Below are 18,524 nucleotides of genomic sequence, written 5' to 3'. Positions count from 1 at the left end.
ATTGCAGGCCTTCCAGGCCTCAGGCCAGGCAAGGATGGAGTGGAAGGTATGGCAGGATGGTCCTTCTGGAGTCACTTAAGGTCTTGTCTGGCTGATGGCTTCTGTATAGCAGCCCCACCTATCACGTTAAGTTAAGGTACACTTGAGTTCATTTGTGTTGGGTTCTGTCTGTCGTTAATTTGTAGATCCCCTTCAGCTTTAGTTTAAGAGTTCCAAGAAAAGCGTCTATACCTAATTCATATTCATGTTATCCACTTAGAATACTGTGAGAGACAGCGGACACTGCGAGCTCTCTGGCTTCTCTCTTTGGCGGCTAAGAAGCACTTGCTGCAGGGTCTCTCTGTTCGGCTGTGACTTGAGACCATGTGGTCCAGCCTCCGTCTCCCGCCTCTGAGTGGGAACTCTCCCCACAGGCTCCGGTGTCAGGGCAGCGCCTGTGCTACAGTGTGTCCCCTCCAGCCCTGGGAGGGAGCCGGCGTGGGGGCTCGGGGAGGATCCTTGCATTTGACCTCTTTGGTGGCTGCAGCTGGAGAGTTGGAAGTGGGGTCTGTCAGAGGGAGGGGGGGACGTGTGTATACCTGTGGCTGATTCAAGTTGTTGTATGGCGGACACCAACACAATTTGTAAAGCAGTTATCCTCCAATTAAAGGTGAATTAAAAACAAGTGGGGGCTGTGGGCCGCACCACGTGCGCAGGGCCGTCGGCAGCAGGGGCGGACAGCGCGGAGGGGCGGGTGGGGAGGAGAGAGCCGAGCAGAGCTGTCTGTGCTGCCGCCGTGGGCTCCACGGGCCTCTCAGCCATTTTCCTGCCCAGGTTTTGTAAGTCAGCCCAGGCCTCTATGGATCCGCACCTTTTCTGCTCAAACCCGCCGGTGTGGGATTCTCCAGCTTGCAGCCCAGGGTCCTGTCAAGTGTGGTCTTCTGGCCAGGTTAGGAGCCCTGTCACTGAGCCCCTGGGACGGGTCAGTGAGCAGAGGGCGCTGCTGCAGCTGCGGTGTGGGCCACCGCCCTGGGAGGGCACCCGCTCTGTGCGCTCTGGCCCCAGGAGCCCTGAGCAGCTGCGGCCACACCCGCGTTGGCTGCTCTCTTCACTGAGAGCACAGACCTCTCCCACGAGGGAGAAGCAGAGGAACAGGATGGTGGTGGTGGGGCTTCCGTCGAGGAGGCTGGAGGGAGTAAGGCCCAGCCTCCAGGTGGCCAGTTCTGGGTGGGGCGAGGCAGAGACAGGCACAGGCCAGGCCCTACAGCCTTGGGTTTGGGTGGAAAGAGGAGAAGAGACAGCGTCTCAGGCAGAGAACAGGGCAGTCCAGCGCTGGGAGCCAGAGTTCCCTGCCGGCTGCGTCTAGAACCCAGCTTTGGGTGAGTGCCTGGGGGTGGGGCCTTGGGTCTGTGGTGACACTTTCCTTCATAGGCTGCAGACACGCTGAGCCCCGGGTCCCAGGGAAGCCCTGGTCCTCCCCTCTCTGATCCCCTGGGAGATGCATGTCTTCACAGACAGTGGGAATCAATAAATACTGGATGGTTTCTTCCATCCTAAACACATGTATTTGGGGATTTCTGTGGTCTTGCCGAGAGGCCAGCACAGAGACAGACTTGCATTTAATTACGTGAGGGCTTCGAGTGGCCCAGATGACAGAGGAGCAGGCCGTGAGGCTGGTTGCAGTCGGGACCTTTTGGGAGAGTCCCCAGCACTGACGGTGGTGCTCACGATGGCCTGTGTGCTCGGAGCCGCGCTGTCTTTGTCCGCAGCATCCTGGGGAGCTGATGTAAAATCGGGCGGCAGGTGGAGCCTGGAGCATGGGGGTGAGGGGAGTGACGTGAAGGACATGGGGTCAGTTCATCCCTGGTTCAGCACCCAGGGTGCCCCTGCTGGAACCGGGGGAACCAGCCAGGGAAGGTCTTGGAAGACGTCCCACCAGCGCGGCCCTCAGATTGCCCACCACTCGTGTTCTCTGTGATACGTTTTCTGAGGGTACCTCCTCTTCATCTCTGGGTCCCCGAGACCTGGCCCCTGAGGTGTTGCTGACGAGATGCCCCCACATGCCATGCACTTATTGTGAAACTGTGTCTCCTCTCCCTTCTAGAGGTGAGCACCCAGGCCTGCGGTGCTCAGCATGAGCGCTCGTCAGCCCTTTATTCACAGAGACTTAGTTTCAGGTAAGTTCCTGCAGAAAGTCCCTTGGAGGTTCATGGTTTGCAGGCAAGGCAAGTCACTGGGGCTGAGCTGCTCTTTTAAAGCAGGGTGTGCCTGAGGCTCCCTGCAGGAGCTGGTTTTTAGGGAGGACTCACAGAGGACAGCTGACCAGGACTTCTAGAGCCAGGAAGCCACAGGCCACAGCCAGGGGGGGCGGGACCACAGTGCTCATGGGGACAGAAGGGGCTGCAGGGGCTGTCAAGCCAGGGCCGCGGGGCAGACGTGCTGAGGCGGGCTGACGCTGGGCCTCTGGGGAGGGCGCTGCTGGCATGAGCCACTGGCGGTTGCGGTGTAGGCATGAGAGGAAGAGGCGGCCAGGCACCCACACTGATCTGGGTCTTGGCTGGAGCTGCTGGGAGGGTGGAGCCATGCTGACCGGGGTGGGAGGGTTGAGGGGCCAGGCGATGCGGGGTGGGGAGCAGGGGCGGGAAGGGCCTGGGCTTGTCCTGCTCAGGGCACTGCCCCCCACACCCCTCCACATCCCCCCACAGCCCCCCACACCCAGTCCTTTACAGCGGCAGGCACCGGGGATCGGGCCCACGGAAGACACTTCTTCCATGGAACAGTGTGGGGTGGGGGATGGCTCTGGGATGATTCCAGTGTGCTCTATTTACCGTGCACTTTATTTCTGTTGTGACCGCGTCAGCTCCACCGCAGATCATCAGGCATCAGACCCCTGACGCTGGGGACCCCTGATTGAGAGGGATATCCGTGGCCCACCTGGAGCCTCGCTCTTCCCACTGGAGTCCAGAGATGTGCGTCGGTTGGAGTCTAGGTTTAGGCACCGAATCCTGTCTGCCGCCGTATTCATTGAACTAGCGGGGCAGGTTCGTTAACTGAATCGGGTGAACTGACTGCCTCGCTGTCCGTTCAGTGTCACTGTCAGTGAGCAGGCCTTGAGGAAATGGGCGGACGCAGGAGGGGACAGGTCGACCAGCCCCTGCTGAGTGAGCGCAGGCCCCTTGGGGCCCTGGGTCGGCTTGTTTGGGTCTGCAGGTGAGAATGTACACCAGCTGCAGCACATTTCTTGTTTCCCTGTGCTTGCCTTTCTGAGACACGTCACTTTCCAGCGTTTAAGTACCGGCAACCCCAAACTGCTGTTTTGAAACTCACTCATGTGCTCGGCCTTGTTCTTAGGGTCCCAGTCAAAGCCTGAGCCCACCCCCTCCCCGCTCCCCTGCTCTGCACAGGGGCTGGAGCAGAAAGTAGGTGAGATCTGGGTCCCTGCCCCGAAGGGGAAGGAGGCGGCGGCCTCCCTACAGGCTCTCTCCAGCACAGAGGGGCTGTGGGGCCACCCCTTGGAGAACAGGATCCCAGGCTGTCCGGCCCTAGGGCTGGGGTGGGGTCTCCATCCACCGGCCCCTCTGATGGGGGAGGGGCACGGCCTCCTCCCGCTAGCAGTCATATCCTCATCTTACAGGAAGGTGGCCCGTGGAGGTGCCTTGGCTCCCAGTGGCTCACCAGGTCTTGATAGCAGAGCCTGGCCTCCCCCCGCCAAGGCCCACCACCTCCAAGAACGGACCTCCATTCACCAGTTCCTTCCCAGCAACAGCTGTTAGGCCTGAATTTGTGTGATATTGTTTGAAACTATGATCGCTCTGAGCTGAAGCACAGCAAAGTGTCATGGACCTGGAGGCAGAGTTGTGGCTGGAGAACCCAGGGAGGCTGGGGAATTGAGACTCAGCTGGAGGGAAGGCCTTTTTGGCTCATAGAGGCCCCAGGGCGAGTGCAGGGCAGACTGGGCATGTGGAAGATTAGGAAACGCCTAGGGGAGGAATGCACGCGTCACTGGAGGCTCTGTGGGCTGTCACGGGTTTCTTTACACAGGTGCTGCTCCTCGGGGCATCCTACGGTGCTGTGATTCCTTTACAGATGGTGAAACTGAGGCTGGGAGAAGCTCTGTCACTCTTGCAGGAGCAGGGGTCTGAAGCAGCAGTAAGTGAGCATGCGCCTGGGCGCACGGCCCAGCTCTGGGCCTCTGCTGGTTGGCCCAAGCTTCCAGGTCCTGGAAGGGCCGGTGTTGAGGGCCCTGTGGACCATTGTGTCTGGGACTGGCGGAGTCGAGGCCAGAGCACAGGGGGCTGAGCCTCAGGCTTGCCTGTGTGCCTGCTTAGAGCCCTCTGTTTTGGTCCCTGTCCCTGGGCCCTCCGGCCTTACCTGCCCAGTTACTTCCTGAGCCTTTGCCTCAGGCAGCGTTCCTGGCCTTTTGTGGGAAGGAGGCATATTTGGCTTTGCTTCCCAGGTGGCTCAGTAGGTAAAGAAACTGCCTGCAGTGCAGGAGACTGCCTGTGTGTTAAGGGTTCTTACTCAGGTGAGGCTCAGAGTGGGGGGTGGGGGCTCTGCTCCTGCTCTGCAGTCATGGGGGCCTAGTTTCCTTTCATCCAGTGACTCCACATTCTCTGGGCATAGAACTGCCCACCAGGCCCCTGGTGTGCAGCTGGGAGTCCAGGGAAATGAGGATCCCATGACCACCTCACCATCTGCATCTGAGCTGGTGCGTGTCCCTTCTGCACCGGTCACCTGGCTTTCTCTGTCCCTGCGAAGGGGCTGGAGGGACCTGCCAGGTGGGTGAGGTCCGTCATGGGCCTTGATGTTTTCTTAGTAGGTGCTTGTTAGACCCTTGGTCTATGTTTAGGCTTGAACTCCGCAACCAGGAGGATATGGAGGAAACACGGGCTTGAGGTCTGGCCTTTGCAGGACACAGGTGCCTGGCTGGTCATTCCACCAGCACACAGGAAGCGGACCATCCCGCTGTGCAGACTGGCTGGTGGATTAGGGAGCCTCTGTGAGGGGCGTCACCAGGGTCAGCTGCTTGACGCCCGAGAGCCAATGCTTGAGAGACAAGTGCCAGTAGGAGTGGAAAGGCTGCTTTATTTAGCAGGCTGGCAACCTGTGGGGAGATGGCAAGCTCATGTTCGTAGTGAAAGTGAAGTGAAAGTTGCTCAGACATGTCCAACTCTTTGCAACCTCATGGACTATACAGTCCTATAGCCCATGGCCTATCTACAGACTTCTCCAGGCCAGAATACTGGAGTGGGCAGCCTTTCCCTTCTCCAGGGGATCTTCCCAACCCAGGGATCAAACCCAGATCTCCTGCATTGCAGGTGGATTCTCTACCAGCCGAGCCACAATGGGAGCCCTAACTACAAAGTTTCTGCTTGACTGTGGTCATTTTTAAAGCGAGAATCATTGAGGGGGTGGGGAGGAGGTTGTTCATTATCTTCCACTGTGTGCATGATGGTGAGATTTGGGGCAGTGCTCCAGGAATCTGTTGCTCAGGCTGAAGTCCTCCCCTGGGGTGGGGGCCCTAGTTCCAGCAGAAGAATGCAAACATTTTGTTATAGATATTCCTCGAGGGGGCTCAGAACTCTGCCCCAAGGCTGCACTGTTGCTTCTTGACTGCTCTGCCCTGTTTTTTGTATCCCCTCTCAGATGAGCAACTTTTAAATCTGTCCTTTGGAACTCAGGGAGGGTCTCGGAAGCTGAATGAAGCCTGTTTTCCTACAACCAAGAGGCAGGGGACACGGGAAGGACTTTCACCCGGAAGGGGCCCACCCCACAGAGCAGGGGTCCTGCTCTGCTGCGAACAGGCTGTTGGCTGCAGGGGAGGCTTCATGTGGAAGGGGCAGCTGTCCCTTGGGTTCTAAGCAGTAATTTTCCTGCCTGTGAGCTATGTGACGCCTCATCCATCAGTGACTGCCCATCCTGGATGGGGATGTGAGAGAGAGCGCTTCCTCATTCTGATTCCTGAGCCAGCCTCCTCCTCAGGGGCTGTGCTGACTCCTCAGGCCTTCCCTGACCTTTACTCTTGGAGAGCACGGCACCAGGGAGCTTCGCTGCTGTGGTGCCAGCGATAGAGTGCAGAGGGCTGGGACGGGAGAGGAGCGGCCCCAGGTGGCCTCGGGGCTTCTTGCTTTGGATTGAGGCTGGTCATTCATCCTTTACCCTCCATGTGACCTTGAGGAAGTCACCCGGCCTGGATTTCTCTGACTGCATCCATGCAACTCCTAAAATTTTAAGATGCTTTTGAGAAGACCCTCCCCCTGCACCCAGTGTTCTGACAGATGCCGGTGGGGCCATCCTCCCCCTCAGCTCCTGCTCAGTAGAGGTTCCTGAGCCAGAGGGGCCTCTAGACCCTTCCCAGGCCTTGTTCTATGAAAGGGGGGTGGGGAGGCCTTCCCAAGACCAGCTCCTCCAGGAGCAACGCTGTGTGAGCCGTGGTCCTCCCTGTCCTTGGCCATGTCTCCCTGCCCCCAGCGGTGGAAGGGACGTTGGATGGAGGAGGTTACACGTCTCTCACAGAGTGAGGAGCCGAGACAGTTAGTTTCAGGAGTTCTTGGTTCTTTCCTAAAAATTCACGTCCTTCTAAACAATTCCCCTGCCCTCTCTGTCCTGTTTAAATGTCATTTTTATTGCTAATGAGCGCTGGTCTTCAAATGGGGATAGGAGGAAACCAGGGACCTTGGGAATATAAGAATCCTAGGTGAATTACCTTAAATTAATGAGACTAATAAGGGAAGTCGAGTTCAGCTGTGCAAATTAGCTTTGTGTTATGGTTCTTAATGACTTAAATTGCCAGTCTTAATTAGATGCCCCCCCAAAACCATGAAGCGGCTTCTGAGATCCTTTTGACCTAAAAGCTTCTCTGATCCGTTCACTCTGTCGAGTATAAAATTAGCCTAGAGATGTTCCTCTTTAAGCTATCGCCAGAGTCTCACAGGGCTTCTGGTATCTGCCACCCTCCAGGGGCTGGGGTAGGAGGGTGGCTGGGTGGGCACCCTTCAAGAGGCGGGGCTGGGCTGGTAGAGGAACCTTCCTGGGGACGCAGGCCGTCGGGGTGCAGGTGTGGTCCTCTGGTCGGGGGCCTGTCTCCCCGTCCCGACGATGAAGGGGAGACGCAGGAAGCGCACTGCACAGGCAGCTGGGCAAGTGAGGGGATTTCTGGGCGCCACCTCTGCCTCTGGCTGGTGCAGAGTGCAGTTCTCAGTGATTCGGGAGGGTGGCAGTAAGCTGAGAAAGAAAATGCTTCTGGCACGCCCCCGGACGTGGCCATCGTTGACAAGTGGTCCCTGACTGGCTCTGTCCCTCTGGGCCCGTCTTTTTAAATGTCTTTAGCCGGAGCACAGGTAGACATCCATTAAAAACACACGAGGTGCAGAGCTGACATGAACTCTTTTACAGCCATTGAAAGGATCAGCCTTTTTATTGGGTGTGAAGACCATTCACAAACAGCTCAGTGAATTTTTCCCACAGTGAATCCACTCAAAGAGCCATCCAGCAGGAGACGGAACCCCCTACCCCCCCGCAGCCTCTCACGCCCTCCCCGGCCAGTTCTGCCCCTTGGAGACACTAACACCACTGTCCCGACTTCCCACACCACGCGCCTGCCCGCCCAGCGCCCGAGCTTCACAGCCATGGTGTTGCCTGGAACGTGCTCTCGTGCGTCTGGCTTTCCCGCTTGGCGTTGTTCCTAAGGGTCGTCTGTGTGGTTTTGTCTGTCCCGCTGTGGATGGACACTTGGATTGTCTCTGTTCTGTATTTTTTGGATATAGAAGCATCCGTATCCTTTACTTTTGGCTAATTTGTCTGTCAGGCCTCCGTTGTGGCACATGGGTCTTCACTGCGTCACGTGGGTTCTAGTTGTGCGCAGGCTCAGTTGCCCCGCGGCACGTGGACTCTTCCCGGACCGGGGATCGGACCCGCATCCTCTGCAGTGGCAGGTGGATTCCTAACCAGTGCACCACCAGGGGAGTCCCTCTAGTTTATTATAAATGTTACTGCTTTGCGTGTTCTTCACACACTTTTTGGTGCACCTGAGTGTGCCTTTCTGTGAGCAGTTGCACTCTGAGTTATCTGTCTTCAGTGTGGGTGTGGCTGTACCATCTTACACTCCCCCAGCAGTGTGTCAGGGCCCCATTTACTCCGCATCCTTGTCAGCACTTGGTACCGACTGTTCCAGTTCAGCTGTTCTGGCGGGTGCACAGAGGTATCTCATGGTTGCAGTTAGTATTTTCCTGATGACTAATGAGGTTGAAGAACTTCTCGTGTGTATGTTGCCTTTATTAATCATTTTAATCATCGTAGCAGCCAGATAGTAGTGTGTCTTACAGATGTTCCGAAATGCACTTACCTGTAGCTGGGCATCTAGATTGCCTCCTGTATTTATCATTACAAACGATAGGCATCTCTGGGCCCTTGGTGAGAATTTTGTATTGTTGACAGATTTTGATAAATAATGTCAGATTGCTTTCTAGAGTATTCAGACCTTTCCAGAATGTTATCAGTAGTGTAGGAGAACTCTGTCGAGTTTCCCCTAGGTCAGCGAGCAAAGCATATTCTCATTAGAAGAACAAGCAAAACCTCTTTAAGGAGCCTACTTTAGATAACTCTAGGTGTACTTACGGAGAAGGCGATGGCACCCCACTCCAGTACTCCTGCCTGGAAAATCCCATGGATGGAGGAGCCTGGTGGGCTGCAGACCATGCTAAGGGTCAGACACAACTGAGCGACTTCCCTTTCACTTTTCACTTTCACGCATTGGAGAAGGAAATGGCAACCCACGCCAGTGTCCTTGCCTGGAGAATCCCGGGGACGGGGGACCCTGCTGGGCTGCCGTCTCTGGGGTTGCGCAGGGTCGGACACGACTGAAACGACTTGGCAGCAGGTGTACTTAACGTTCTCTCATTATTATGATTGAGTTTGGTCACTTTTCCAGAATAGTTTCTCTGAGCATCCCTCTTTTGTGAATTCATGCCTTTTGCCACTTGCATTTTTAGTGAGTTTTTTTGGTCAGTTTGTGTGTCATTGTAAAGTACAGGCCTCAGTCCTGTAAGATCTTTCTCCATCTGATCCATTGTAGCAGATCTTTGACGTGATGCCTCTTGATGTCGGCTCACTGTTTCGTCTCCCCCTTGGCGACCTCTCTGGGGTGTCCCCAGCCAGGCCACTGCCCTCCTCTGACGTGCCCCGGCCCAAGGTCCCTGGGTGCCCCGTGGGAAGGGGAGGAACACAGCCTGCAGGGGAGGGGGTTTGCAGTTTCGGCTGCTCACGCTGGCCGCCGAGGTCTGCCTGGCAGCCCTGGCGGTGCTGTGCTGCGCTGGGGCCCGAGTGTTGTGCTCTGGAGGCTCGCAGGACCAGGCAGCCACGCTGGGCTGGGAGCCACATTTTCAGTGCCGGCTCCCGTCCTCGTGCGTGTTTCTCACTGCCGCCCTGACAGGTGGGTACAGCCCCCCTCGTCTTAGTCACCAGAAAGCAGAGCCTCTGAGGTGCCCAGCTTCTCCCAGAGCCTGACGTTTGTAGCAGGAAGCCTGGGGCTCAGCCTCTTATCCCCTCCTTTCCCTGAGCCACATCCCAGCTCCCCAGCAGGCCCCCCCAGGGCTGGCGCCCCCCTTCCCCTGATCAGCACAGCAAGGGGGATAGGAGTGAGCACTGTTTCTCAATCTTTGGGGCTTTGAGCAAAACATCTGTTTTTGAGTTAAAAGTTTAGATTGGTGTGTGGGGCACAAAGGAGCGTATAGTAGCGCTGGGCTTCCCCCCATTTTTAGGCATGAAAATAATAACGTACATGTTATAATAAGCATTCCCGAGAACTTCATGTCTGCTCAGCTTAAGTTTATACTTTTCTATTTTTAGATGATGGATTTGGATGTGCTTCTGTGAAGAGATGCCACGTGTCTCTACTGGCCCAAGGACAAACATGTCCAGTAAGTTGCCGGGTGAATTAACCCAAGAGCGGGAACTCAGGCCCTTCAGATGCAAAGGTATTGACACCCTTTGAGAAGACGGGGTGTCTGGATATATGGGGACCTTTGAGGGGATTTTTTTAAAAATTATATTTATTTAGTTTTAATTGATGATTGCTTTACAATTTTGCTTGGATTTCTGTTTTGAGGCCTGGAGTCTTCTGCTGTCGTTTAGAAGTTGCTCTATAGGAGCTGGTCCATATTTTGATGAGTTATTGATGTATTTGTGGGGAGGCAGGCGGTCTCCCCGGCTTACTCCTCTGTCTTCTTCCACTCTCTGAGGGGATGTTGTAAACCAGCCTTATTGCCTGGTCTAATTGTTTGAACTTCTAAAGGTTGGTTCCTGCTAGAGATAGCAGGAATGGCGGCATAAAGAGCTGGGAGAATTTGAAGCCCATTCCTTGCCGAGTATGCCGCCTCTCAGAGCAGCGCGTGAGCTCCGTGCTGGCCGGAGCACCTGGGCGGCTCAGCCGTGGTGGCTCCTTGCCCAGAGACCCCGTGCCCGAAGCACAGCACTGTCCACTGAGGCACAGATGGTCGTGCCTTATGGGAAAGAAAGCCCGAGTGACGCAGCTGGCGTTCCTGTGGCCCCGAGGGGCAGAGAACAAGGCTGGAGACGTGCCTTTGGTCCCCAGGTTCCGCTGTCCTGTTTCGGCCAGTGGGCGGCAGACCTCTCTCTTTCCACACCTCTTATCCTTCAAAGAGAGATGAAAGTGAGCTGACTTATCAGAATTAAAGATTTTAAAATTTAAAAAATAAAAAACTAAAAAAAAATAAATAAAATAAAAAAATAAAATTAAAAAAAAAAACCCACTTTATCATCATCCTCAACAAAAACTCTGTACCCATTAAAAGCAACCCCTCCTTTCTCCCTCCCCCCCAACCCCTGGTAACCTATTTTCTGTCTCTATGAATTGTTTACTCTAGATAACTCATAAGTGGAATCATTACAATATTGGTCCTTTTGTGTCTTGTGTATTACAGTAAGTATGTTTTCAAGATACATACATTTTATAGCATGCATAAAAATTTAATTTCTTTTTATGGTTGAATAATATTCTACTGTAAGTATATTCTACATTTTGTTTATCCATATTTTGGTTATCTGTTGATAGACACTTAGACTGTTGCCACCTTTTACCTATTGTGAATAATTCTACTGTGATCATTGGTGTACAAGTAAAAAAAATAAAATAAAATAAAGCTCCTCTGAGATTCGTCAGTGGGAAATCATAATAAAGCCAACCCCAGCCATAGTTTATGATTATGTTTGAGGCATCGTTTAATGTGGTCGTCTCTGGGTAAGAGACCGTGCTCTCTTTATGGAGTCCTGTGGGTGAGAGCAGAGGAGGTCATTAGACAGGACCTGGATCGTCAGACTCTCCCCTCCTCACCTGCCGGGGACCCTGGCTTCACTGAGTCTTGCCCGGGTAGGTCACGTGCTCTCTGCATGAGGCCACAGTGTCTCTCTGAGTTTTTGTGTTTGTTTAAACCAGTGTTTGTTCCTGTTTCCCAGGACAGCTGCCGCCTTAGGGGACGTGGGCGTGGTGCCGGGGCTTCTGGGGACTCAGGCGTGGTCCGACCCAGGAACAGGAAGTCATCCTCACCAATGCCATCATGGCAGCGAGAGAGCACAGCCCTCGCCATGGTGCCAGGGCCCGTGCGGTGCAGCGGGCCTCCACCATCGACGTGGCAGGCGACATGCTGGGCCTCTCTCTGGCAGGTGAGCCTCAGCAGGCTGCCTGTGGGCCCTCGCTGTGGTGGTGCCGGCGGGTGTGGGGCCTGGCAGCCCCATTTGAGCTGGAATAGGGAAAGTCAGCCCTCTTCCTGGGACTTGCATGCCCTGGAACCTGCCCGCCGGGGGTTTTCCAGGTTGCGTGGGCACCTCCGTGGCTCACTGGCCAGTAGGTAATGCGGGAGTGTCCACAGTGCCTGTGTGAGAGGTGCCCCGACCATAGTAAAAGCCCTTCGCGCTGTGGATGTGCAGGCCCAGGGGAGGGGATTTAGTCTCGGGGTCCGTGACTTCCTAGGACTCTCAGACCATCTCGTGTAACAGTTTGGGAGGAGGCAGAGTGTCGGGTGCCCCCCATCCCATTTTATTGAGGAGTAACTGACATATCAATACATCACTGTAAGCTCAAAATGTAGAGCTTGCTGGTTTGAAGTATGCCTGCTGCGTCGCCACTGGTGATTGGGCTTTTTGCCTCAAATCGGAAAGCAGGGAAAAGTTGATTAAGGCTGATTTTTTTCTGTCATTTCTCTTCTATCCAGGAAATGTACAAGATCCAGATGAGCCCATTTTAGAATTCAGCTTAGGTAGGTGTCTTTAATTTTTTGTGTTAATATACATGTAGCTTAAAACCCAAAACAAAAGCACCACAGCTGGCAGGAGTTTGTACAGAGACCTTGTCGCTGCCACCACAGCTGCGGAAGTGCTTCTGAGAAGGGGAGGCCGAGAGGCCGGTGGGAGCCTCCTGCGCATGGGAGGGGACCTCAGCTGCCTGGCATGGGACGCCCGTCTCCTCCGCGTGTGCTCCGTCCAGGCTGGTGTGGGGAGTGGGCAGGAGGGGGCCCCCAGAGACGCAAAGTCAGCCTCGCCGGGGAGAGGCGGGAGGGGTGAGGACATGGGGCTCAGGGCCGCGTTGCTATCCCTGTGGTGCCGCTCTCTGGCGCTCAGACCTCGCTCCATGAGCAGAGGCGCTGACGCCTGCGTGCTCCCCGCTCATGAGCCTCAGTGAGAGTGCGCCCAGAGTTGGGTAGCGTGGCTCACTGTGGGCTCACCTGCAGGAGCTTCTTCACCAGGGCCCAACACTTGCTGGTATTCTTCCCCTCGTCCTGTCCGTGAAAGACTGCTGAGTGAGGCATGCCCAGCTCGCCCTTTCCACCCTCCTCCTTCCCATCCTGATTCTGCCTGGCTACTCCTCAAGGCTGGAGGCTCTCTCTGGTGAAAGTAAACTCAGTCCTCCACAGAGATGCAGAAATGCTGGCCTTTGGAAGCCAGCCAAAGCAGTCAGCTGGCCACCCAGTTACTGTCAGGGAGCCTGCCTAAGCCAACATGCCCTGCAGCCTGCTGAGACCACCTTCTTAGAACTGAATGTCTCACAAGGATGGGTGTATGTTTGTTGATCACAGTCTTATTCGTAATAACCAGCACTGGAAACAGCGTCCATCAGCTGGAAGATTAACTATGTTATGTGCATACAGAGGATGGCTGCTCAGCTGAGAAAAGGACCAAATCCCTGATAGACCCCTGGGTGCGTCTCAGAAGCACTGTGAAAAGTGAAAGAAGCCGTAACAAGAGGCCGGGTATTGTGTAATTCCATTTTCATGAAAGTCAGAAGGACGAGTCTGTAGTGAGAGAGCACAGGTTAATGCTTACCTGGGAGTGAGGTAAGGGCAGGGAGCCCTTTGGGGCGACGGAGATGCTCCCTGTCTGGACAGTCGTGGTGGGTCTAGGAGTGTGTGCGCTGATCAGAATTGAGTGCCACACTTAAAGTGGATGTGTTTTACATACAAATTATTCCTCAAAGGTGATATAAAGCAGAATGAAAGAATAGATTGCTGGAAGGCTCACAACATGAAAGAAAAAAAGAGATTAGAAACAACAGAATCTGGGCTTCCCTGCTCGTCCTGCGGTTAAGAGTCCTCCTGCCAATGCAGGGGACACAGGTTCGATCGCTGGTCCAGGAAGAACGCCTGTGTTGTGGAGTACCTAAGCCCGTGCATCACGACTGCTGAAGCCCGCGTGCCCTAGAGCCCGTGCTCCGCAGTAAGAGAAGCTGCTGCAAGTGAGAAACTCACACACCACAGCTATAGAGCAGCCCCCGCTCGCTGCAACCGAAGAAGAAGCTGGCACAGCAAGGAAGACCCAGCCCAGCCAGAAACAAATAAATGAAGCGATCCAAAAGAGGGACTAAACTGAGGAAAAGGAAGATCCGGGAAACAGAGCCCAACACAGGAGAGAAGTCAAAGAAACCCTTTAATGAGTAGTCTGCTTAGCTCTAATAATGTAGGACATGGATGTAACAAAAACGTTGAGTTAAGCTGACTATGGAGAGAGAGTGAGAGTTGATAGAATGGAGATAAAAAGTCTTCACCCTATAATAGAAATGTAGAAATCAGGACATTTCTGAATCTGACAAGTCAAGGGCAATAATGTAGTCATATTAATTAGACAGACGGAGGAAGAAACAGCTTAAAAAGGTGAGGGAGAATTTTATGTTAAATGAATTTTACTATACACACACACAAAACAGAAGGTGAGGAGTAGGAGCCAGATAATTGAATAGTCAAATATTTTATCTTAAAAACAGAATTTAAAACTGAAAAGCACTCATTTAAAAACCTTTATTAGAGAAAATGTTGGAGGGAAAGAAAACCCTATCAGAGAGGCCCGCAGTCAGCGTCGTGGTATGTATCCTTGCAGATACGTTTTTACACCCGCACAGTGCTATACAGAAATTGTTAACGATTTTCTGGTTGTGGAGGCAATGGAACTATTTACAGAACTGTCATCCTGGTGTTTTTTAAAAGTCATTTTGGAAAGTCTTTAATTTGTTAATTCCTTCTGTTTTCTGTGTGTTGGTTTTTTGGCCGTGAGGCATGTGGGGCTCCTAGCTCCCTGACCCTGCGTTGGAAGGCAAAGTCCCAACCACGTAGCGCTAGGGAAGGACCATCATCCCAGTGTCCTTAATGCGGTTTTTTCGTGTAGCAGAACATCACTGGCGTCCTTTCGTTTTAGCCTGCGTGGGTCTGCCACCTCATCGTTTCAGATGCCTGCATAGAGTCTGCTGTGTAACTATGCCGGGTCTATTTTAACCAGTCTCCTGCTGCTGGGCACTTTGGTCTTTTCAGTTTGCCGTCGTAAACACCAACAGTGAATGTCCTTGTACCTGGGTCTTTCACATGTTTTGTTGCTTCTCTCCTTAGGATAAATAATAGGATATAGAATTGCTGAGTCAAATGATAGGCGCCTGAAATGTGTTTTACCAGTTTACCTCAGTAGCATTTATTCGGCTGGGACCACAGATGCTCTGGTTGGAAAGACACCACATACCCATCAGGGATTAGTGGTTTCTATGGAAATATGCCAGAGGAGTTATGTGAGTGACAAGCCGGAGATGTGGCTGTGGGCCCCTGAGAGGAGGCTTCATGGAAGTCATGGGACTGAGCTAGGGGTTAAACCTTGGGTGAGATTTAGGTTGGATAGGAACAAGGCTAGGAGAGATTGTCACTTGTAGGGAGGTATTTTCTGAGAGTTGTTGGCCCATCAGCCCTTAAGCTGACATCAGTCTTTCCAGCCTCGGGCCACTTGCTGTATCTCAGTCTACCTGCCATCACTGGGCTTTGAGAGACCCAGGTGTTTCAGCCTCACATGATGAGAGGGCAGGCTGAGAGAGACCCGACCAGGGTCTCCGTGGGGTGTAGCTTAAAGGATGGAGAACAGTGGAACAGTCGTATCTCTGATGTGGAGGCAGACATCATAGAAGAAACAGAACAGAATTGAAAAAGACAACAGGGACTTCCCTGGAGCCCCAGTGGTGAAGAATCCACCTGCCAGCGCAGAAGACGTGGGCTCAGTGCCTCGTCTAGGAAGACCTCACAGATGGCGGGGCAGCTAAGCACATGCACCACAGCTCCTGACCTGGGCTCTGGAGGCCAGGGGCTGCAGCTGCTGAAGCCCACACGCCTGGAGCCCCCGCTCTGCAACAAGGGAAGCCCCCTCAGTGGGACGCCCGTGCACCACAGCTGGAGAAAAGCCTGCACGGCAACAGAGACCCGGCACAGCCAAACAGAAATAATAGCACTGTGTTTCAAAAAGAGAGTAAGACCTTAAAGCTTCTGGAAGAAAAGAAACTGGAGAGCTCACAACCACAACTTCGGGTGAGGCAAAGATTTATTACTTGGCGGAAAGTACTATATGCTTTAGTTTTCTATTGCTGCTGTAACAAATTACCACAATATAAGACCTTAAAACAAGCCAAATTTTTTATCTTATAGTTCCCTAAGGTCAGAAACCAAAGGGCTCAGCCAGGTCTTTACTTAATCTTATAAACACCGAAGTCAAAGCATCAGCAGGGCCGCGGTCCTTCCTGGGGACTCGAGGGTTGAAGGTGGCTCCTTATTCATTCAAGTTGTTGGCAGAATGAATTCCTTGTGGTTTGAGGACTGAGGCCCCCATTTCTTCGCTAGCTACCAGTCGAGGCCTGTTCTCCGCTTGTAAAGGCCGCTCGCATTCGGTGGCTGTGGCTCCTTCCTCTCTCTCCACAGCCAGCACCGGCAGGCTGAGTGCCTTTCATGCTTAGAACTTCCCTGGTCTTTTTTTAATTCACGTCTTTGTAACTCACCCTTCCATCTTCCTCTTGTACTTCTAGGAGCTCATATGATTCGTTTAAGTTCATCCAGATAATCTGCCGTAATCTTTCCATGTCAAGATTGCATGACCTTGGTTACATCTATGAAGTCCTTTTTGCCTGTATTATAATATTTTCAAAAGTTCCTGGGATTAGAATGTGGGCACTTTTTGAGGGGAGGAACGTTTTTCTGCCTGCTAGTCCCTAAAATTAAAAATCTAGAATAAAAAACTCTAGAAATCTTTGAGAAAATGAATAAATAAACCACAAACTGGAGAAAAATATTCATATATACCTGACAAAGGACAGATCTAGGATAAAATGCTTACAAATTGACAGTAAAAAAAATCAGTTTAAAGATAAGCAAAAGACTTGAGCAGACTCTTGACAAAAGAAGTTATAAAAATGAACAATGAACACATGGTGAAAAGATGCTTAACCTCATTAGTCATCGCAGAAGTGCAAATGAAAACACATTCTTTAGAACAACTAAGATGAAGGCTAACCCCAGCAAATGTTGGTGGGATTCAGAGCAGCTGGAACTCTGGTAAATTGTGGTGAGACTATAAAGTGATGCAGCCACTTTAGAAATCTGTCAGCTTCTTAGAAAGCTAAGCATATTCTTCTCTACTATAACCTAGAAGTTCCACTCCTAAGTGCTCATGCAAAAGAAAACATGTTCACAAGATGTGAGTAAGAATGTTGCTGCTGCTGCTGCTAAGTCGCCTCAGTCGTGTCCAGCTCTGTGCGACCCCATAGATGGCAGCCCACCAGGCTCCCCCGCCCCTGGGATTCTCCAGGCAAGAACACTGGAGTGGGTTGCCATTTCCTTCTCCAATGTATGAAGGTGAAAAGTGAAAGTGAAGTCACTCAGTCGTGTCTGACTCTTTGCAACTCCATGGACTGCAGCCCACCAGGCTCCTCCGTCCATGGGATTTTCCAGGCAGGAGTACTGGAGTGGGGTGCCATTGCCTTCTCCAGGAATGTCTATAGCACCTTTATTTAAAATGGTTCAAAACTGCAAACAACCCAACTGTCTATTAACATACAGTGACTGGTAAGTGAATTTTGGTATATTCATTCAGTGGAATATAATTCATCAGGTTTTAAAAAGAATGAATTATCAGTACAGATGATAAACAATACAGATGAATCTTAAAAACATTGCATTTATGTTCAAGAAATTCAAGAGTGGACAAAAATGGTAAAAATCAGAAAGTGGTTCACAGGCAGGGGAATTGACTGGGAAGTGGGAGGGGGAGCTTTCTTGTCTGATGGAGAAAGTCATCTTGTTGTGTGAGTGTGTATGATTGTTAAAGCTCACTGAGTGAAAACCTAGGCTCTTTGTGTCTTATTATAGCCAATAACTAATGAAAATCCATAAAAATGTATGAGAACATATTACAGAGAGATCAGTTTTCAGAAGTAAATTAATTTGCAGAAGTAGAAATCAGTTTATGAATTTTAAATCACCAGCGAGCATTTGAAAAATAAATGAGAATGATGAGAACAGGAGTAAAGACCTCTAAAAATCCTCTCCTCCATGAAGACAGTGAAGAAATGGTCCAGATCAACGATTTCAGTTGCCAGGATGCTGAAACAACCTAAGTGCCCATCCGCAGATGAACGGATGAAGATGTGGAGGGTGTGTGTATGTGATTGTTGTATGTGTGTATATGTACATATTATAGATGTGAGTATACACACACACACACACACACACACATAGAGAAATATAAACAATGGAATGTTACTCACCTGTTAAAAACGGATGAAATTTTGTCCTTTGCAGCAACATGGATAGACTTGGAGGACATTATGCTAAGTGAAATAAGTCAGAGAAAGATAAATACTGTATGATAGCACAGATATGGAATCTAAAAAATACAACAAACTAGTGACTATAACAGAGAAGTAGACTCAGATATGGAGAACAAACTGGTGGTTTCCGGTGGAGAGGGCAAGGAAGGGGCATATGGGGCTAGGGGATTGAGAGGTACAGACTGCTGGGTATAAGATGGGCTCAGGGATGTATTGCACAGAGTGGGAAATACAGCCAATATTTTATAATAACTAAATGGAAAGTAACTTTTATAATTCTATAAAAAATTTAAAATGAAAACAATCAGTTGTTTCAGGACTCTGGGAATTAAGCAGAGGCCTTCAGCACTCTGGGGCATGTTCATTGCCTCTCTAGAAAAGCCAGTTCTTGTTATGAGTATTGGACTTCGATTTA

The 18,524-nt window shown here is 51.9% G+C and overlaps 1 protein-coding gene across 8 annotated transcripts in view; it reads left to right on the top strand.

Annotated features, from left to right (window-relative positions):
- INPP4A (inositol polyphosphate-4-phosphatase type I A) overlaps positions 1-18,524 on the top strand; it is a 117,655-nt gene that overhangs the window by 54,286 nt on the left and 44,845 nt on the right. For 5 of the 8 annotated variants that reach the window (XM_069583885.1, XM_069583883.1, XM_069583881.1 and 2 more), the window contains exons 2-4: positions 9,826-9,896; positions 11,452-11,658; positions 12,207-12,251. In XM_069583885.1, the coding sequence (XP_069439986.1) occupies positions 11,553-11,658; positions 12,207-12,251 (151 nt within the window). In that variant the 5' untranslated portion in view covers positions 9,826-9,896; positions 11,452-11,552. The remainder of the gene's footprint in view (positions 1-9,825; positions 9,897-11,451; positions 11,659-12,206; positions 12,252-18,524) is intronic. The other 3 variants (XM_069583887.1, XM_069583886.1, XM_069583882.1) reach the window with 1 other exon arrangement.

This window comes from Ovis canadensis, chromosome 3, assembly GCF_042477335.2.
Source record: "Ovis canadensis isolate MfBH-ARS-UI-01 breed Bighorn chromosome 3, ARS-UI_OviCan_v2, whole genome shotgun sequence".
Taxonomy (NCBI): domain Eukaryota; kingdom Metazoa; phylum Chordata; class Mammalia; order Artiodactyla; family Bovidae; genus Ovis; species Ovis canadensis.
This window is presented reverse-complemented; position numbering and strand designations above follow the sequence as displayed.